We start from the raw sequence: 22,822 nt of genomic DNA, 5'->3' as shown, positions 1-22,822 counted from the left end.
ATCAAAGCAGGGCTAGCTGTGCTCTATGGGAAGCATCTCAATGAGGAGACCGTCTACCTGTGACCTGAAGAGCCTGGTGTATATTAACACACTGAAACATGGTCAGATTGAGTTTATGCTCTTCTCTCTATTCTGTCTACTCCTGGCTTTAGATTTTTTTGTCACCACCCTCCCTTTTTTCTCCCTTTAATCTACATTGCTGTGTCATTACCAGAGTGGAGACCATTTCCCCCACTGTGTTTTGCAGCACTGTGGGGACAAACACATTATGTTAGTGGCATTTTACTTCTCAGAGCATGCAATTGCTCCAAAAGGTTAGCTGCGATTTCTTTTGTTGCATTTTTTTTGACAAGGCAACAAGAAAAGAGAGCACAGAGTAAACAAATAACAGAGAGAAAGGGATGTTGCTTTCTCTATTATTCTTACTTTGAGATGGTATCAAAGCTCTTGGTTTCGCGCTGACAGGTTTAGCACCTTCAGCGAGCCCGGGTTCACAGTGTTCCTCAAACAATGCCTCCCTTTCACCTCTCATGTTTTTCACACAATCTTTCGACGTGTTATTCCAAGTCTCTTTCTGGCTATTCTCTTTCTAACCCTTGCCATTTTTCTTTTTTTACACAAATATTTTATTCTTTTTCCCATCACGCGCATTCATCGAGTCTTTGTTTCACTTTTCAATACTTTTCCAACACGCACACAATTCATAATCTGGTATCGTTTTTTTGGCTCTCTGAAATGCCCTTTCCTGTTGATTTTCTGCTCCTCTGACATTTAAAGTGCCGCTGTATCAGAGCACTGGAGTAGCTCTTGCCCTCTGATAGTATTTTTTGAGTGCTCAGCTAGAAGGATCAACCAAGAATAATTCTGGTGTCAAAGGCCAGTGGCTATAATCTTTATATAACTTTAATGCTGATATCTTGTTGCTTTATCAGTGCTCCACGGGGTAAAACATACACCCTTATGGTGAGAGGTCTAGAGTTGCGTTCTTGGCTGTCTTTTCAGCACTCGAACATGGATTTAGGAGAAATCTTGCTGTGCTTTGTGCTCAGATTAGAAGAAAGCTTGGGGCCAAAGATCCATGGACATAGCTGTTTAAGGACATTTTCTTTTTGGTGCACAGTTAATTCTGCACGGAGCATCTTCAGGTAATTGATAAATTCTCCTCATTCCTATTGTATTTCATTAAGAACCAAAAAATTGTGGTCTATTACTTTGTAGGCAAGTTTAAAGGTCCAGTGTGAAGGATCTAGGGGGATATATTGGCAAAAATGGAATATGATGTAAAAGTATATATACATATATATACATATATATATATATACACACACACACACACACATATACATATATATACACACACACACACACACATATACATACATATATATATATATATATATATATATATATATATATATATACATATAAAGGTGTCAAATAACCTGAAAATAAGAATCACCATGTTTTTCTTAACTTAGAATGAGCTGTTTATATCTACATAGCGGGGAGCGGGTCCTTGTCTACAAAGTCCCACATGTTGCACCGCCATGTTTCTAGAGTAGCCCAGAATGGAAAAACCAAATACTGGCTCTAGATAGGGCCATTCAATTTTTTACATTTTATGCAGGCCCATCCCGCCAAGAGTGTTGAGTGTTTTTAACATCTTAAATCAGTGAGCTTGTTTGTTTTGGAGAGAGAGAGACCTCTGCAGATGATTCGGATTCTAGTAAAAACCTCCTCATGTCGGGATCTTAAGTTACTAGAGAAAAAAGATGAGCTTTCATTAGCAGGTGCTAGGCCAGCAGCCTGTCTCCAATGAGCTAAAGAGCATAAGCATTACACTGAATTATTATGAGAAACGACTTAGTTTAATGTTTTTACCAGTTTAAATCACCTAAACTCTCTGTTTTTGAGAGCAAAAGACCCGTGTAGGTAATTAATCTTCTTCATCGCGAAGTTTCAGCTTGTTGCAACCTGCAGACCACCATTAGATGCTACTGAGCCCTTCTAAATCTTACACACTGTTCCTTTAACCAATTTCACCATTAGTGATGAACTCATCTAACTTCTTCTCAGTCTGTAGGGAGGCTTTGGCATCATATCCTAACCAACTGCTTTAGGCACCAGCTCCTGCAGCTTCCCATTTTAATCTTCTTACAAACCAATTTTGGGTCCAAAGCATGCTTCGGAAAAAAAGAAAAGAAAACAAAATCTTACAATATGGCATGAGTATACTGTATGTCTGTCAATGCACAAGACACAGAGAAACAGTGGATGCACTTGTCGCAGCAAGACACACATGCAGTGTGACAGTAGAAACTACTTAAATGTCATTTGTAGAAAAATAACCCTTTTGAATAGCTCCCTAGAGCTATCATAGCAGCAGAAATGTTTTCTTTGCTGTCTCTGCTTTCGCAAAAAATAAAACATGAGCAGTATGATTTCAGATGAAGCACAATAGAAAACTACACTGATTGTCTGCATATGTGTGTGTGTGTGTGTGTGTGTGTGTGTGTGTGTGTGTGTGTTTTCTTTGTGTGTCAGTGGGATGTGGCACATGTATCCCTTGTACTCAAGTGCGGGGGACACTCAGTGTGACTTCACAATGAGTTCAGCAGACTGAGGACCGGGGAGCCGACCTTGTTAATAACCCAGATAAACAAACACGCAGATGAGCGGCAGCAGTGAAACAATGGCAACACAATAGGCAGTGTTTCATCAGCGGCAGATAGAGGAGATAATTACAGCTACCCTCCTACTCCCTCTGTGCCTTTTAAACATCGTCTTCTTCACCTTCCTATCCTCTCACACCTCCCTTCATGTCTTTTATCACCCCTGCTCTCTCACTGCGTTATTTTCTTTCTTTCCATTGTGCTTCAGTGATTTCTTTTCTTTCTGTGTGTTTTTGTCTCTGTCATTCTTTCCACGACGTCACCTCTCTACTTCTTAGCTTAGATATAATCAGATCAGATCAGTTTGCTATGATAGGGAGAGAAAGAGAGAGAGAGAGAGATCAGAGAAGGGAGAGGCTGGCGGGCTGAACATGGTTAGTAATCAGTGTTAAACTATAGGTTGAAAGAACAATTTTTCTCCTCTCAGAGTCAGATTTTACCTCTTCGCCCACATTCCCTGTGTCTGCCCCCTTGCATCAAACACTCGCCATCATAAACACATACTCATTAATAAACAATACGCAGCAGAATCATCCCAGGCAGGTAAGGATTTAATTGCCAAAGTCTGTGAAGTGAGACATTGTGGCCAAACCTGAAGTATTAGTCATAGCAAGCCATGAGGAACTCTGTGTAGTGGATTAGGGGATTAGCATCATGGTTTCTTTGAATTACTGTTGTGATTTGATGAAAAGGTTGTAGGATCACAAAGAACAACTTTTACTTGACTTTCAAATTCTTGTCCTACTTTGCCAAGTTTTGCCATCTGCTTTGGGAGTCTGCACAGACAAAGTAGCTTAACAAATCACTATCAGAGGAGCCTCGACTAATGCTACGTCTGTGTCATTATTTCTGTCAAGGCGAATGATATTTCAAAAAACAGCTGCTCTATTTTATGTGTCATTTATTATTGTTCTGTCCCTTTAGGTCTTTTTATATTGTCAGCTAAATGTCATCAGGGCTCAAAGTTTTTTTTAATGGCATACTTTTTTATGCACAAGCTTGAAAATGGCATACCGAAAGAAAAATGATTCTTATTATTAAAAGTATATTATGAAGGAATTTCCTGACAAAATAACATAGACTAATGTAGAAGTTAATCTACATCAATCATTCCTTCTGACTCATTATATGAGTTTGGTGTTGTATGTGTCTACAGAGAATCTGCCCTCTGCTATGTTTTATATTTTCTTCTTGTTTTGCTGTATTTGGGACATTCTTGGACACAGCATGAAAGTGAAGTCATGACTTTAGAAAAAGGCAGTGAGCAGAAGCCAGATCGTAAGCAGCGCACATCCATGAGGAAGCTGCAAAAGTCACAGACACTGCAGAAGAAAAATGCAAATATAGCAAATGAGAAAAAATGGGTTTGGCTTACTTTTACTTTTGCTGGCAATACTGTTAACACACATTAACCAACCAGCCTGCGTAGTATACTTTTAATCCCTATTTAGTTACACAAATGATCCAGGTGTTTTCTGAGTAGTAACTATATGTTTAAGTCAGAAAGGAGGGAGTCTAAACTAATTCCTAAAACAGAGGGAACCACAAACACATGGTTATTCTCCCATTTTTTTTTGCATTACTGTTACAAATCACAAGGCGTTGTTCTTTTAAATATATAGTTTGTGAGCTTAAGGACTTACAATACAGTATGGATACTGCTTGTTTAAGGAATACAAAACCTGGAATACTTCACTCCCCATTACCATTTGTTTATCAATTACTCATCCTGTGTCACATTAAATTTGGGAACAATACACGTTTATTTTTTTTCCCCCACATGTCTCCACGGTAAAGAAGGAATCCAAAAACTAAAAAAATTCTCAATGAATTGGAGTCACTGGTGACCGGGTTTAACAACAGCAAAACTATATCAAAACATCTGTTCACAAACTCTCACACGATTCATGCAATATAATCCAAGTTCCATTTATCCAGTTGTAGGCTCAGTAATACCCAAACAGAAAGAGTTTTCCAATGGGCAACTGAACTGAAAGTGAAACTTAATTTATGCTCTCTTCAAAACAGTAACTTTAACTCGCTGAACAAAGGAGCTGTTGATCTGCCGATGCCTTGATCAGTTCATTTGTTAGAGTTATTGTGGTACTTTGGCGTTTTGAAAGGTTAATTTGGAGGCATGTGGGGAGTGCAGTATTCCATTTAAAGAGCTGAATATATAGTATATATTTTCAATTTTTTTTTTTTGCATTTGTTTTCCTCAGATTTCCACATGCACTGCAGATCTTGTCACTGCTAACTCCACTGTTGTCCCAAAGGGGCTTCTTCCGCTACCTCGGAGGCTTTGCCAGGAGGGTGTAATGTGTGGGTGGTTTCGGCTGTTGCTCAGTGCAAGGGCCATAGTTCAACCCTCAAGAAGGGGTTGCATGTGCCACAGATAAGAAGAGAAATATCACTCTGTACTGGTGGGCGAGCAATGAAAGAAGTTTTGATGAAACTGACAGAATATGAAAAACTTTTATATTTTAACAATTTCTGTCTCCCTTCTCTTGTAAATCTCTGTCAGACCTTCACTGAAGAGTCTTTACGGCAATGGAAAACTGTAAAAAATTGACGGGCTAAGCTGCTACAGAGGTCTAATAAAGCTGCCAGACACTGTCAGAATCGTTCGAGAGCCCTTCAACATAGTCTCTTGTTCTCATTGCCAAAGGTTTTCTTTTCTGCAAATGAAGCCTCGACGGGAGGCTTCTGCCAAGACCTCCCGCTGAAGCAGTTGTTGGTTTTCTGGGAAGGACATGGTCGAGAACAGCTAAGGGGAACTCATTCTTAGCCCCTCTAGCAAACACACTAGGAGGGCTCTGAAATAGCTTGGGTTGGTCCTGCTGGGAAGTTGCTACCTTCCCTTCTCGTCTTCTATCTCTCGCTATCTGTTCTTCCCTCAGACAGATTCACTGCTTCTCTCTTATATATTAGAGTGCTTTTTGAGCAGTGGCCCTCTCCACAACTGAGGGAAAAAGTAGTATTTGATAAGGTTTTAGTCTGTCTGTCTGCTTAACATGATGGCCCTGCTGCCTCTTCACTTTTCTTCTCCCGATGGGGGCCAGGGATCTTTGAATTACTTAACCTGAAGATCGGCTTGGTATCAATTTAAGGGCTTGTGTTCATTCAGGTGCATCTTTGTGCACTGAGGTACAGATGCTGGTCAAACAAAATGTGACAATGGTGAATGAACATATAGACAGCAGACATGGACAGAAAATGGGCTGAAAGGCACTATTTATGTAGAAATGCACGAGCCACACTTACAGTGATTCCAGCTGTTACATTGTGCCTTAGTTAGATGCTGTTGTTATCCTAGGGGATAAATACCTATGTCACCCTCTGTAACTAATTACACTGTAAGTGTTGGAAAATTGTCTGTGCAACCCAAGACAGATGTGCTGAAGAGACTAAAAAAATATCTTCAGCATATTCAGTTAACATATATCAAATTCACAACTAGTGATCCTGTCGACTTTGAGAGTGATGGTTGAAAAAGGTGTCCTTTTCAGTGTCACCTTGTCTTTTGCACTGCTGTGATGGAGTGCTCTTCTATGAAGGATTGTAGGCTTTTGGCACTAAGAATGGCTGATAATGGATTTGACTATATTTATGTAAAAACAATCATACAGCAGGAGGAAAACTGGTATTCAGCTGGCCTGGAGAGAAACAATATTAAGACAACTAGAGGTCTCCAGATAGTGAATGTTTTATAGGATAATGAGTTTAATATTGTGTCAAATTATGTGAAAGAATGTCTCCTGGGTTTTTTAAATTATGAATTAGCAGATATACAAAATATAATGGCGGGTGGTATAGGAGGTAAGCTGTAGTAGGATGTCACAAAGACCAGGTTATAGACCATCAAAGATTTGATAAAATACTTACTGAGTATTATCTTTGTATATCTTTGTCATTTTGAGTACCCAAGAAAAAACTGTTTCTATTCTCAAAACTGTTTCTATTCTTCAATATTGTATTCTCAAAAACCAAGATATGCAAAAATAGAAAAAAAAAAAAAGAATAATGAATAAGACATTAGAAAAAAACATGTACAAGAGATTAATAATATTTTTTTAATTTCTGGGAGTGAAAGTACATATGTTCACTCTACTGGGCATGATGCAACAAAGAGTATACTGTATCTGTCCACTGCAGAGAACACTATGCTTTTATGCTATAAAAAGTGATGTAACACAGCTCCATATACATCTTAAACAATGTATGTTGTTATTCAGTGTTCTAATACCACTGGCTCTTAATAAATGTTTAAAAATGTTTTTAGAAATATATTAAATTCCATTGAATCACAGTTTTTACCACTCATGTATGGTAAATACAAAACTCCTACCAAATAATAAATATTGGACAAAAAATTATATAATTCTTCACTTGTATAAACGTAAAAACAATAACAAAAGTCCTCATTTAATTTTTTTTGCATTATTCATGCATCTAAATGTATGGTTTGCAGTAATTGTAGACCCAAAAACTTCATTTGAAGTCAAAATAAAAAAATAAAGACCTTCATATTGAATATTTCTGTTTGAGGGAATAGCGCTGCCACAGTGAGAATGGATCCTGAGTTGAATAATTCACTCAGTGTAAACATCATATATATGTATGTAGCTTTAGTGAATAGTTGAAACAAGTTGATGCAGAATATTTATGATACTGTCAGACAGCGTGGGATAAGATCACTAAACTTAATGTTAAGTATGAATGCCTGCCTGTGTGTGTGTTTTCTGTGCTGTGTAAATTGCGCTATCCATACTAATTAACTTTGTGTTTATGCCTGTGAGTGTTTGTTTTCTATGTGAGCATGTTTGTGTGTGTGTGTGTGTGTGTGTGTGTGTGTGTGTGTGTGTGTGTGTGTGTGTGTGTGTTCTAGTGCGTCATGCCTTTTGTCCTTTGTGTTTTTCTCTGTGTAGGGTGTGCTGACCGCCCCCTTGCTGTCCCCGTGGCAGGCACAGCACCAGGGCTTGACCCGTACCAGCATGCCCCAGCGCAGACAGAGTGAGTCACTAACATCCTTTGCAGCCTCTTCTCCATCTATTCTCACAATTTATCCATAGGTCTTTAAATAGCCTGAAAAATCACTTTATCTCCATTTTAAACTCTCTAAACCACTGACACATCTTTTTCCCAGGTAGTATAGACTTTCTTTTTTTCCACCGTGCAATTACGGGAGGATTTGTTTTGTATGTCTAGTTTAAGATTAATTTGGAATAAGATTAGTAACATGCAAAACAGTTGTTTGTTGCTAAACACAGTCTGACTTCTTGTTCTTTGCAATTCATTTTCTGGTGTCCCTCTCCCTGTACTGCTCATTTATAGCTTCAGTTCTCCTTTATTAGCTGTGATCACTCAGAAACTATAGCCCACTTTATCTGCTTTCCAAAACCAGCAGATGCCTGCTTTTCTAACCCTAACTTTAATCCCCTGCGCTGTTTGTAAAAAAATTATGTATCTGCACAAATTAGCAACAGGAATGAATGATATAATTGTTCCAACAGAGTATGTATCTCCTGTTCTTGAACAAATACTACATTTGGCCATAACATGATCTTTGCTTTGGATATGTAAATGAAATCAGCACTATTTTTTTCTGTAAACAGCAAAAACAGCTGTACTTTATTGATAAAATACAGACCTGCAGAAACAATGATAATGCAGTCACAACAGTGAATCCCCCAACAAAGCTTTTGTTTTATGCTGTGCTGATGAGGTAGAAAGAATGGGAGGCAGGGAAAGACAATGGGTAAATAGACTTCAGAAAATACACATATGTGAGAGAGCGAAGAGCAGGAAAAAAAGGCAGTAACAAAGAGAAGAGCACACGCTGTGCTCCTTTGATCCCCGGTGGGGCTCAGCTTTATGGCGAGAGGGAAGGTGATAAAAAATGTGGCACAGGTGTACTATTTTGACAGAATATGAGCCAAATATTCAGTGCATTTCCTTTCACCAGTAGATTGTATGATCTCATTAAGGAAAACACAGAAGAACATCTGTACAGTAGAAGAAAAACATTTGGAGGAAAGAAGTAGTGATACTAGTAGAATATAGTCAGTTTTATTTAGATATATGATGATAAACAACAGATTTGACTGCTCTGACCTCCCACTGGGAACTCTGACTGGGAACAAACTAGCAAAGAGTTCTTGTCAGTAATGAATGTCTTTAGAATAGAAAATAGAAATTGCTGGCTCTGCAATCAGTTAAGAAATTGAACTCTTTACACAGGTTGCGCTAAATGAAGGATAAAGTAATTATGTTTTGCATTGAAATGTGTTGTTTGTTGAGCTAATATGTGACCTTTTCTCGCAAGCATGAGCTTAGTGTTGATTCTGGATTTAATATTTCATAAGCAAAACAACTCTGTCTCTTCTACATCTAACTCCAGCCTCACTCTCTACCTTTTAACTCTTTTTTTCTCCTCATCCCTGCTTTCCCTCACTCAATAAATAAAATTGAATCTCCCATATTCTCTCTCTTCTACCTTTGTCTCCCCACACATAATGCCTTTGACAAGGAGTGGAGCATCTAGTGCAGTACTTCACTGACACAGCGTGGTACAGTAACATTTGTTTTAACATGCAGTATACATGCTGCCCCACCACCTCCTGCACGCTGGGCTGTGGTTTGGTGTCATGAGGCATGACTGAAGCATGCCCTTCTACATCTGCGTGTGCATGCTTTGCTTTGGATTTTCAGATGGTTTTGAGTTTTGGTCTTGTGTATTTGTGCTTGGAAGATTGGTCTGGTCTTTTTAATTGTGACACATTTTAATGGTGGTCATTTTTATTATTCTTTTATTAATATTTCATTTATCTGTTTCTTTGGTGTTTTTAAAGGTATACTGTGCAGGATTTCCCTGAGATACAATCTATAAACTCATACTAAAATAAATCCTGTCAATCATTGCTTAAGACCCATTTGAAGGGTGTGGTGGTGTATTTATCTACAGAGACACTAAACTCTGCCTGTATTTTCTTTTCTCTTTGGCACAGTGGGTGTGAACAGTACTTGTAAAAAGGTAGTGACCAGGTGTCAGACTGTAAGCATCATGCATCAACCAAAATAGCCCAGTACCAAATAGTATTGAAGCATCTCCAGTCAAGCGGTTAAGTCGATTCTTTTTGCACCTGCAGTCTCATCCTGTAGCGCTCCAACTCAGTATACTCAGTAACTCAGTATACTACAGTATACTCAGTATACTTTCTGTTGCTGCTGTCTCAAGAGCTGCTCTCCTCCCAGCAAAACGTTCAACATCTGCCTAGTCAGCACAACCTAACATAGCAGCGGGGTCTAACATTCAACTCTGAGCCATTAAATGGTCCCAACAAAGATACCCACACTAAAATGTATCGACTCTGCCGTTAAACACTTTGATAACCATTAAATAACAATGGCTAACAGTTAGCCCTGTCACTGTGTCTGTGTGGCTGGGTGGACTATATGGTGTGGAGCGCATAATCCCGCAGCAGCAGCTTAATTTTCCATCCAAAAAGTCTGTGGTGTGGTGAAGTTGGGCACAGTTTATTTAACAGAGATTGCAGTGCAACATGCCGAGATGCCATCAAAACATTAGAAAGTCCACTACATGTCACTCTGTTGACATATAGGGTGACGAATGACTCACTCAATTGGTATTGGTATCACTTTAAGGATAATTGATATGGTACTGTTTTTTTTTTTTGAAAGATTCCCGGCCCTAAAGAGGAAGCCACAAAAAAATGAGAAAATGTGTTTCAAAATGAATCTGGGGTTTCCCTTTCTCTGGTGATACTGTTTACAAACAGTAACTGACAATTCATGTGTAGTATACCTTTAATTTTTTCCATCCTATGGAAATAAGACTGTAAGAACTGTCGGGCATGCATGGGTAAATCTCTCTATGTGGATTTGTTTCTTTGTATTTAATTCATTGAACGGGAGCTTTATTATTCTAGGTGTTCACCTTGAAGGATTTGGTTGGGGTGTATTGAAAGGAATAACATTTGAGAATCCCCCTGTGTTATGGGACGTGAATGTGTGTTACTGCTATCCTGAGCAATCGCCTTCAGTCTAACTCCACTATCAAAGCAGTTAAGCACAGCAAGCAAAAGACAAATCAAAGCAATCACAAATCCTCTGCTCTCACACCGCTTAAACACGATCCAAATCACCGTTTTCACAACCAACTATATTAAATGATTCTACAAAGTCTAATCTAGCTTTGAAATGGAGTGCCACCATATTGCCACTCTGATCTGCTTATGCACTGCAATCACATTGTCTTCTGGCAGACATAATGTGGCTCATTTATACATCCTTATTCAAATTCTTGCATGTTGCTTTTCTAATCCCGTAGCCATTTTTCACGGTGAGAGAGGCTGGAGAACAGATTGGTTATGGTGGGGCCTGACATCTTCCAGGTGCTTCAAATTGGCATCTTTCTTGGTAGGAAAGCAAATGTCTATTCATGTGATAGCTATCATTAGTGAACTGAGATATTTGCTTTTTGGCAGTGCAGCGAAAAGCTCAGAATGATTGCTGCTAATTATTAGGATCTGTCGCAGACAGCTGTAGCTGCCAATAATTATTGACTGTGACCTATAGAGGCTGCATGTTGCCATTGCTGTCTGAGGCGTCTTCCAGATGAGCCAATAAATGAATGCGTGCACTCAATATAAACCTCACAATCAAACATATCAAATATTAACAGCAGTCTTGTGAAAAATGAACATTTCAGTTAGTATTTTTAACGGTGAACCTCAAACTGAAAATAAGGCAAGGCTACAATGTATGAGTTGATTTACTCTTGTAACACCTGTGATTTTTTTGAAAGAGGCCTTTTATGTTGTTCTGAACTCTTGTAAATCGGAAAATAAGTGCTGTACTATATGTCAAAGCTAATAATATAGTCGTGATTTGAAAAACAGGCCAATCAGAGCTATTAAAAAAAAGAAGCAAGAACATTCCTTTGTATTGCCTTCCTTAAATTTCATAATTTGACATCAAAAACAGCATGCCATTGCTTGAAAAACATGAAGCAACACACTGACACTGAGAGGTGGACAAGGGCTTTGTGGCAGGCTAGAGGACGCATTGTGGCAGGGGACCAGGAGATGGAGCTGTGGCCTCGGACATCCACTCCCACTCACAGTATAAATGACTGATAGTGGAAGCAGACAGAGCAGCTTGACCTGCACAGCTATATATTCACATCCTCTGAGATCTCTTTACTTTCAACTCGCAGAGGGCATGTTTCTGCTAAAACTGAGTTCATGCTTTTCAGCAGCTTTAGATGTGTCCAGGTGGATTTAGATTCTTTAAGTTCTGCTCAAAGGACGTAGATTGAAAAAAGGCCAGTCCTCTGATTTCTTGAGGTAAAAACTGACAGCAATGCCTTACAGATTCAGCCTCAAACTAAGAAGGCTAACATAAGAACTGGTAGAAAGGACTTATAAATGTTGAAGTCATAAGCTATTCAAGAAATGTACTCATGTACTTTGTAAGATATTCACATATCCTTCAATATCGACTTTCTATCTGATCTGAGCAACTCTGCTGGTTGTTGTATGGACTAATAAAAACTGCTGGCCTTGTATTCTGCTGCTTATCTGAAAGTGTGGTCCAGAGTAGTTGCTGTAAACAAGGTTAAATCTTAAGTCCCTCAACCTAGTCTTATTCCCAGAGAGTCAAATACAGCAGCCTGGTCAGTGGTCCTTACGAGTTAGGTAAGAGTTCTTATTCCATCAGAAACCAAACGTCAGCTTGAGTTTAATCTACTGGCAATGGGAAAGTGGTCCAGGCCTTTTTCTAGTAGGTGTTCCCATGTTTCAAAAGCCTGCATACATACACTAATTTTGGAAGAAAACAGGTTATAGTTGTCACAGAACATAGACCTAATGTATTGTACTTAAAACAATATTTGAACCCAAACCATGACTGTTTTTCAAACCTAACCAAGTTGTTTCATTGCCAAAACCTTTTGTAGGTGAAACCTGCATTTTCTGTGATAAGCTCGTTTTGAGTTCGTTTTGAAAGATGCTGTAACATATTACAAACAGAAACTGGCACTTCCAGAACTGATGCTGGAGGGGTACCGAGAGCATTATAGTTTTAAGCATAGGGCCACTGACCAAGCTGTCATATTTGAGTAGGGAGTGAGAATGTGTTGGCACTATACAAGTATTTATGAATTTTTCAATCTAAAACAAATACATTATGTGTATTGAGTGGACAGATAAATCATGACCACTTATACAACAGAAATCAATTCAATACAAGAGTTTTGAGATGAATGCTAACTGTTGAATCACAATGACTTTTATTATGTGTCTGTGTTAGAGAGATGTTAACTCGACTCTTTTGAAGCTGTAGTTTGTTGTTTTTCGTTGTGCTAGATAATTAGCAGCTCTCTAACACAACAAATATTGATCACAATAAGCTTCACCAAGACAGTAATTGTTGTAGGGTTGCTATTGAATTGCATTGCATCGTACAGGTGTTCATGATTTTGTGTTTTTACCCTGTATGTCCGCTGGTGGAGGACAACACCACGGTTGGTCTAAATTTCATGTGGTTAAGAGCTCAGCACGTTCCTGCATAGGCAGCTGGCATCGTAACTCTCAGTTTGAGTGTTTTGAAGCCACTCTGCAGCAGCAATCACAAAAGGAGTCAAAGACTTCAGTAGATCCCAGGCTCTCACACGGCAAGGTTATTCTCCTCTGCTTGTTTTTAAGTGCTGAATCAGGGCTTCCTCTGTGACTTTGCTGCTCCCATTCTAGGAATAGTTCAGAGACTGGCAGTGGAAACGGGCTATGACATTAAAGAGTAAATAAACAAGTCAAAGAAAGGCACAATTTCCAGTTTGCTTTTTGAAAAATTTCCGTTGCAGCAGTAAAATATTCAAAAGCTTGAATCCCACAGGGATCAAAGACGCTAAAAACTGGGGAATTTTTAAATCCAGCCATTTCTGGAACACGAAAAAAAAAATAGAGTTGTACCTCATTATACACGGACTGCTCCATCTTATTGATACATCTTTTCTCTTCTCTGCAGCCTCAAATACTACAGCCTTTCAACCCCTGCCTCAAAGAGCACCTCCACAAGGAAAGACTAGCAAAAACTCCCCCCACCGAGGGCCACAGTGAACTCAGAAGAAGCAGATCAGAGGAAGGAACTCACATAGACACTGATCGTGCTCTTGAAGACCTTATTGCAGATGTGTCTGGGCCAGCGAACCCCGACAAGCTGAATCATCTCCTCGGCACCCACCTGCGTCGCCCAGGCCCCAGGGCTCCACAGAAGGTAACTGCCAGAGACAGTCCAACATCAGCAGCTCAGTCTGCAGCACAGCATGACCGGAGATCTCCTGCTGCAACACCACAGAGTTCTGTCACTCCTAAATGTGCTGGTTCGACTAGCCCTCGCATGCTGCAGCCTCCTCGCCTTCACAAGCGTGTGTCTCTCCCTGCACTCAAGCCAGGGGGCACTGGTGGCTTTGCCTCTCTGAAGCCGGGCTGTTTCTTAGGGCCTCTGGCTAACCGAGCCAAGCAGCTGCCCCCTCCATCTAGAGGCCTTCCCTGCTTTAATGTTGAACCCCAGGGTCAGGCTCCGAGTGTGTGTCGCACTTCACTGCTTGAGCATCACAGAGCACCGGAGCCTTGCAGGGATCCACGGTGCTCCAACTCAAGCCTGGAGCAGCCCGACCGGGGGACCCCCAAAGACCCAGGGTCAACCAAGTTCCTGATCCCTCTGAGTCGCTCATGCCTCCCCAAGCCAAAGATTCCCTGAGGAGCTTATTCCCACCCATCAAAACTTAAAACTGGAATGACTCTGACATTTATATCCATCCCCTTCTCTACCCTGCCATAATAACAGTGTGATTTTTTTAATTTGTGAGTGTCAAAGGAACATACACTGAGCTCATTAACCAATATGGACAATTCAGGGACTGCCTGTGTCGCTGACATTGGTATTGTGACTGCTGTATTGTTTCTAAATTAGCATCTACAACTCCAGCCTGACTGACTAATTGATATGTAGTATGTAGCAGGATCTTATCTACGTAACAATCCATATGACAGTTTTCAGATTGATTAGAATCTATGGAAGAAGAATTGTCCAGGTTACAGGCCTTGCACGTGCACATGAATGCTGCTGATGGGAAAAAAGTATGTGTTAACATTCAGAGAAGTTAGCTTTAGTTCTGTTTTGTAAGACCCGCTGGCTGTTAACAGATTCAAAAGTCTTAAGTTCACTTGTCCTCACACAGCTGTGCCCTCTGACACCCAGGTGCATTTGGTTTTAAACATGGAGGTGGCATAAATGTGACCTTTGCAGTGTAATAGAAGGCCAGGGGGAAGATGGAGGCAAAAACAAAAAGTGGTAAAGAAAGAAAAAAAGAATAAAATAACAGCAAAAGTGGAATGGGGTGGCAGACTTAAAAAACAAATGCGTCAAAGTGCTCCACAGCTGTCACTCCCAGAATGAAAATACGTGTTTGTGTATGAAAGTGAGAGGCGAGAGACACAGAGGTGAGGTCCATACATGTTTCTAGTTCAGTTTGCTCTGCTTACATCATGAACCTGCACGTATTAGCAAATAGGGTCTCTGACCTCTGGTGTATATACAGCTCAGACGAAAATATTGGCTTCTAAAAAGTAACACTATGCTGGGGTTGGAGATATGATTAGGAGAAAGTGTGCAAGTGAGGAATCAGCTTTCATAATGTAGCAGAAAAGAGCAGCGTAATAAAGCACTCACAAACTTTGCTCAGGTACAGTGTAGGCTCACTCATGTTTCCATGTGTCTGTTATTTCAGGACTATTTTGTCCATTTACAGGGAGGAAACAGTGAAGAGTAACAGGAGGTATGATGCATTATGAGAGTGAGGAAACAGCAAAGCTAATTTTAAGGTCTAGATTGTAAGAGTTCGGGGATATATGGGCAGAAATAGAATATAATATGATAAGTATGTTTTCTTGAGTTTATAATCTGCTGAAAATACAACTAGAGTTTATGTTACCGTTTCTATAGTAGCCCAGAATGGACAAACCAAGCACTGGCTCTAGACAGAGCCGTTTTAATGTTGGCCACCATAGTTAGCAGCCCCTCTGCAATGAGCTGTGTCCGAAAAACACAGATTTTTTAACATAAAACTGCTGCATTCATGTTGCATTAATGCTCTCTTATATTTTGACCAAAGTGTCCTAGAAGCAGCGGCGGTTGTTGTCTGCTATGACACACTATATTGGATAAAATGATTGATTGTCCAACATGGCATTCATTGGCATTTATGACCCAAACTGATATTTTTGGAAAGCTGTGTCAGGCTATAATCGCACTGATATCATGAAGTCTGAACCCGTTATCACCCTTCACTGAAAAGAGAGACATTGATCACATCATTTATTTATATTTAATTTAAAAATATATATATTTGAAAATTAATGAGTTACTTCAAGTAAAGTCATTGAAAAAGAAAAATAGTGCTTAAAAAGCACAAGTCCTTGAAATTTGTTTTTATAACATCTGTATAAAGATTGATGTTATCAGAGCAAACAAGTAAGCACACATTTGCTAGCCTAGCGGCCTGTCTCTGACATGTGACAATGTTTTTATCAGTTCTAATCACTGTGTCTGTTTGTTTGGAGAGGAAGAGACCTCTGAGAAGATTTCGGCTCCATGTATAAACTTCCTGAACTGTTAACACAGAGGGAATTCTCACCAAAAGAAATTTCAGCTTGTTGCAATATGCAATTCTCACCACCAGATGCCACTAAATCCTCCAAAATCTTATACACTGCTGCTTTAATATCGTACAGTCTTGTAATTTGTAATTAACAGACAGACACAACACAAAGAAATCTGCCAGTGAAAAAAGTAAGTGTCACTTGTTTCTAGTGCTAACAAATGTGTTGTGAACATTTTAAAAGAAAAAAAAAACCTAATTTGAAGAAATTATTATTTGATGGAAGAAAATTAAAGTCAGGTTGAGAAAAATGCCATTAAAGTAAAGGAATTTGGGAGTCAATTAAAAAACTTTGAGACAATTAAAAACGTCTTCCTTGAACTGCCTCCCTCAATGACCCACACATGGAAACATCAGCTTACAGGGACTCATTAGGTGTGTGAAGTTGCTGCCTGGTGTGTGTGCGCGCGCATGTGTGTGTATGTATGTTTGAGTGTCTGAGCAGTCCCCCCCCCCCGTCTCCTCCTCTCGCTCTTCTGCTGCACAGCTCTTTGGGAACATCAAAGGTATTAGTGCAGTATTTTCAGGTAGGGAGCCTTCAGGGCTTTAGTGGTGTTTCTGAGGGAGTTTTTGAGAATTGTGTTTATCTCTCCTTTGCGGAGCCCTTTTGCAGTCAAACGCTCCCGAAATGTCCCCGAACGGAGAGCAGCAGTGTGTTAAAAAGGCCTTCTGACAGCAACTCTGCTCTCTTCTCTGTCACGCCGCGTGACCACTTGGTGTACGCCTCCGGCACTGTCCGGTCTACTGCGTCCAATAATGCACCCTACATAGACAGAGTGAGACAGAGGGAGAGAGAGAGAGAGAGAGAGAGAGAGAGAGACACACACACACACACACACACACACACATCTGGACACACAAGTTACATAGAGGCAGAGCACAGGAACTCTGACAAAACTCAAAGAGACAAGAAGCTCAGAGGGAACACACACACACATCAGATCACGCCTCTCAGTACACCTACATACACACACTTTAAATTCTGTAGCAAAGTGCTTAAAAGTACATTTGCGTTGTTTTGGTAGCTCCTACAAAATGAGCTCTCCAAGTACACATTGATCCATCTGTCCACTGCAGCCCAAAAAGAAAATATGGCCATCCCTAGATTACCTTGGAAGTGTGTGTAAATGTGGATCCATGTGGCTGATGAGACGTGTTTACCTGTTGGATGGTTCAACATTGTGCCAAACCAGCTAAGCAGTCAACACCGCGATACAAAGCCAAGAAAAGCCCATTCTTTTAATGAATACAGAGACGGGCAGATACAGAGGATGAGAAAGATGCACGGTGAGAGACAAGAAGAAGGGAGCGGGAGGAGATAGAGCAACGAATAATAGACATAGAGATGAAATAGTGACAGCACTATGATCAGGATGAGCTGTTTCTGGTTTCTGCTTGTGAATGTTTGTCTATAAAATGTTGGGTAAGTGTGTATAAGAGAGAAGGACACACACTACACAGCAAAGTTGTTTGTGTGCGCTGAGGTCCGGTGAATAGCCCAATCCCCTCAGCTGTGGCACTCACTGCTTAGTAATGCCAAACAGGAAATCAATGTTGCCCGCTGTATGTGTTTGTGTGTGTGCATATGTGCGTCTCCAGACACCTCTGGCTGCCAGTGTTTCTCCCTTGGAAGTGTGTGTGTGTGAGAGAGAGAAAGGGAGATGTATCTGCCCACAGGCCAAAGGCAAACCCATGCCAGGGAAAGCAGGGCAGTGACATCCTTCTCTCCCCACGCTCTATTCCCTATCTCCAAATCAATGTCCCCTGCTCAGTTTAGCAGTCAAGCCAATCAGTCTTGCTAGCTATGCTATAACAAAACCACAACTGGGCTCTCTGTAGTAGCTCAGATCAATTCTAATGCAGGATCTTGATTCACTTTGTTTTGCGATAAGACTCACAAATTATTAAGCTGCATTGAGCAACAGGAAAAGGGGCCAGGTCGCTCTATATTATTACTCTGAACGGTGCAGGACTGCATTTCAACACACATTATTTATTTGTAAAGATGTTTTTATGCAATGTAATGAAGATGCACATCAATTGAGACACATTATTTGACTTGTAACTCAGAAATCCACTTATATTTATAATGTGTAGTAGAGTTACTGCAAAAAAAACCCCCAAAAAAACAAGCAAACAGAGGCATATTTGTGGTTTCAAGCTTTTGGTTTTAATTTAAAGCTGCTATAATCTATACTTTTATATGTATCAAATGACTATTTCTGTACAAAAGAAAATGCTCATAGTGAAAAACACAGATAATCATTACCCACTGTAAGGGCATTTTCACATTAACGCCATTTTTCTCTGACACATATTTTTAATCTGTTATAAAAAAAACCAAAACCAAACTGTTTTGCACAGAAACCTTGCACACTGTGTCTGATGGGTATTATTGCTCTATTTGTTGTGAAAATTCGCAATACGAGACAAATTTGCTCCCTTACTTCTCCCCACTGGAGGTGAGCTACCTCCCTGGCTGCTTCCACTCTCTACCTGCATCTTGTATTTGGCACTGCAGTTGCACGAAGGGACTGAGCTGTCCTCGTCTTGGTGGCCTCACTTTCGCTTTCTGTCTGTGTGTCTGTGTGAGGTCCTCATCAACCTCCATGTCATCATCATCCACCTGAACATCACAGTCTGAACTGTTAAAAGTGAGCCATCTAAGTTATAAAATGATACTGTGCTCCCCTCTCCTATCACTGATGTGTCCAGCTGCCACATTTTCTTCTTTCCACATTCTTGGTCAAACCACTCTCTAAAGGCTTTTGATAGATACCAAAAATGCAGAAAATCAAATCAAAGTTTTGTAAACTATAATGATAGATTCAAGTTTCAGAGTCAGTGTGAAAGGTGATTGACATAATGTGAGGTCGTATCTATTTTTAGACATGCAACAGTTTTGGGGTTTTGGTTTTACAGTATGGATGTATTAAGAGAATGGATACAGCGTTGAAGGCAGGACCCTGTTCATTTATCTGAAAGTTGCTTAGTGGCACATGAAGCCAAAAAAGCTCTATTTCCACGGTATGAAATTATCCAGATGATTGATGTTGCTTCTGTATCATTGGGCCCATAGGCACAACAGAGGTTGGCTACGTCCGGTTTAGTGCTCCACTAATTTGAATTGGGATAACAGTACTTATCCATACAGCTCCTCTAGACTTTTCTAATGTTATCAAAACAAATTAATTAAATCTTCATAGTGGAACGACTCATTTTGGAGGCAGTTGTTATGCTTACTAAATGTATCCACAGATTTACAGATGTCTCCTTACCAATGTCAGTCAATAAGAAAAAGACTTTTTGGGCCCACTGACATGAAGTGACCAGACCGGGGAGTTGCAGATCCACTGTTTGGCCACTACAAAAATTGGCTTCAAAACCTGGCTGACCTCCTGGGGGCCTGTTTTCCAGCCCACAACTTTACTGTTCTGGTTCACTCGCAGTAATGTAATTTCCGGATGCAGCAGGCAGTTGCTTTCAGCAAAAGAAAAGGAAAAGCAAAAAAAAAAAAACTCTGATAACTTTGTGGGTGTATTATCGAACAGGCCTACTGGGCCCAAGGACTCAGGGGCCCTAAGCCAGAGCCTCTGTGTGAATTTGCTGTTTTTAACTTTACATTTCTTGTCAAACGGCTTCACATCATGTTGATAACAGAGCCCCAAAAGTCCTAAAATAAAGAAAAGCTGAGGGAATAGCCTAAATATTCACTTTGAAGATGTCACAGGCAAGAAATCATCATAGTACATTTTAAGAGTTTCTCTTTCCCCTCAGTTTATCTACAGAACTTTGCTAAAGATTCACTGAGTACTTTGCAATTTGGGCCCTTCATTTCTGTAGGGAGAATCAACACAATGTTGCACCTGCCCTAGGAGTATAAGGGACCTCTTAAGCATCTGAGCCTAGGGGCCCATTACATCATAATCTGCCCATAAATAAACCAATTTATACCACTTGCCCAGTGTCATACTGCAAAGAAATAAATAAAGATGATTTCAAAACAGAGCTAAAAGGAAAATAAATACTTGACAGGTGGACACAAATATGACTTTTAGCAAATGTAACATATCTGCTAAATGACTGCTTGTTAAGACATTCCCCATATAAACTTTATGAGGTGATAATCTGTTGTGGTGTATCCCTGCTTTCTGCTGCTTCCAAGTGGCCAAAAAAATAGTTCATGCAGGGTTAAAACCTTCATGAGAAGCTGACGTTTCCTTAGCCACTACCTGCTTCTGATGATGGTTTTAAAGTGAAAAATCCTAAGCTTGTAAATATGCCTTTGTCTGTTTTCAGAGTAACTCTATTCTTATACTTGACTTGTTGTTAAGTATATTTGTTGTCAAAGCAGCTGCAGACACAGTACGTAGAGTCCATTGATGTACTTTTACATCACTTTCAAGAGTTGCAGTTGTCATTTTCATCATAGCTGAATTTCCACTTTAAGTGTAAACAGATAAAGCACATACCATAGTGTAGCTGTTATATATTGTTACATATTTTCTTCCCATAATATGCAAGGTCACTGTAGTTATCACTACATAATCTTAAGCATCAGCTGCTTTTGGCTGTTAAGCACTGTCTCCAGTATACTGTGCAATATTGTTTGAAGCAAAAACATGAGGGAACGCTACACTAAAGCAACCTTTTATGCAAATGCAAAAAGCAAATAAAGCTTTCTGAAAATTCTTATCTGAAGCACTTTAAATGACATTAGTTTTTAATGCTGAATGAACATTAAACTGGATTTAAAAGCTACTTACTTTAACAATACCTTTTGATTTATTTTATTCTTTCTTCTTTCCCAGTGTGTCTCTGTTTGCAAAGGTAATCATATTTTTCTAGGAAGCCATGTGAGAAAGCAATAAAGGGTGAACCAAAAAGTTCTGATGAGGGTGTTACAGCTAATCTTCTGTCAGTGTCAAACGGAACTTTGTCACACTTTAATATGTCGTTTTCATTCAAATTGCTTGCATGTAGACCAATAACTTCAGACGTGTTTACCCTAAATTCTTAGCTGTAGGTCAGTGGCAAAATGTCAAACATCAGAGCAGTAGTTGGTGTTGTGCTATCAGTGAGAGGCCATAGGTGAAATCCATGGTCCTATGATGGAAAGAATCGCTTTGGGAGCCAACTCTGTTCATTGATCTGGATCACAGACCCTCGCCAACGCTTACACGCGCCAACATAAAGCCATTGACCTCAGTTCAAGATGAAAGAGAAACCTCATTCTCAGTTTCTTTTCCTTGTTTTCGCTGTCTACAGGTTGTATTTCTATGGAAATAAAGTATGATTGTGAAACTAATGTGGTTTTGTCTGATGTTTTGTTGTTTTTTCTGGAATAATTACCACCCTTTTTTTCCTATTAATTTCAGCAGACATCAAAGGCAGACACAAAGCCCTAGCGTGGTGTCACAGGGGCACTTTTACAGAAATTTAAGCAATGTTCAGGCACCCGAGAGGCTGCTTTTAGGGCTTAAAGCAAAAGGCATTTCCTTTCTTGTCAAATAAATGAAACTAAGTAGCATAACTCATCTCTATTCATTACAAACTATGCAGCCTCTGTACACCTTGCATATAGTCCACTTACTAATGAGGTTACACGCTTCAGAGACGATGGGTCGATAACAGCCTGCCAAGCGCAAGGAGTAGTGTGACACTGTCATTAACTTAGAAAAGTGGGAGATGGAGTGCAAAAGGTTTTCTCTTGAAAGGAAGCCAGGCTCTTTTATCATAAACTGTCAAATATGTGTTAGAAGATTTTCACTGTGTTCAAGTGCTGCAGGTTGCTACTCAGAGAATACAGGTTTGGTGGAGTCATTTTATGTATAATATTGAGGAAAGTGCACGTTCTGGTGTGACATGGAAACTATATAAAATTTTACGATTGGTGCTCTTCAATTATGCAGTTTTATTGTGAGCACTCTAACAGCAGGGTGGTAAAACCCTTCACATCTAGTTTTCACTTTATATTCTGTATGTTCCAGCTGTTAGTCAAATATTCATAATATTTTAACCAACTTTTTTGAAAAATAAATATTACACGCACACACACACACACACACATATATATATATATATATATAAGATGAATCAAAAGAAAGAAAAAAATTAAAAACACACTATATTGTGAGTAAATACTCTAAATATTTAAAACAACATATTGGATGTGGTAAAAAAAACAACAACAATTGCTGTACTCTTTGGAGGTTCTCATTCTCCCAGTTGAGAAATTCTTCTTCCTACTTTGGCGTATTCATGAGCTTTATGTCATAATGTGGAAACAACAAGGATGCCACAAAAAAAGATATGCAGTATTTCATTGCTCAGAGTATGTAAATAACACTTTGATATTAGTTTGAAGCTTTATATTGTGAGTGATTATATTACAGCTTTATATTTATAT

The 22,822-nt window shown here is 39.6% G+C and overlaps 1 protein-coding gene across 6 annotated transcripts in view; it reads left to right on the top strand.

Moving 5' to 3' along the window:
- The window catches only part of ccser2a (coiled-coil serine-rich protein 2a), a 76,505-nt gene extending 54,784 nt beyond the window's left edge, over positions 1–21,721 (top strand). For 4 of the 6 annotated variants that reach the window (XM_042501613.2, XM_042501614.2, XM_042501615.2 and 1 more), the window contains one exon: positions 13,719–21,721. In XM_042501613.2, coding sequence (XP_042357547.2) covers positions 13,719–14,453 — 735 coding nt within the window. In that variant the 3' untranslated portion in view covers positions 14,454–21,721. Of the gene's footprint in view, positions 1–7,600; positions 7,686–9,201; positions 9,242–13,718 lie in introns of all 6 variants that reach the window. The other 2 variants (XM_088086264.1, XM_042501616.2) reach the window with 2 other exon arrangements.
- Positions 21,722–22,822: the final 1,101 nt, after the last annotated feature.

This window comes from Plectropomus leopardus, chromosome 13 (assembly GCF_026936395.1).
Source record: "Plectropomus leopardus strain MGB_pleo_1.0 chromosome 13, ASM2693639v1, whole genome shotgun sequence".
In the NCBI taxonomy this organism is placed as follows: Eukaryota; Metazoa; Chordata; class Actinopteri; order Perciformes; family Serranidae; genus Plectropomus; species Plectropomus leopardus.
This window is presented reverse-complemented; position numbering and strand designations above follow the sequence as displayed.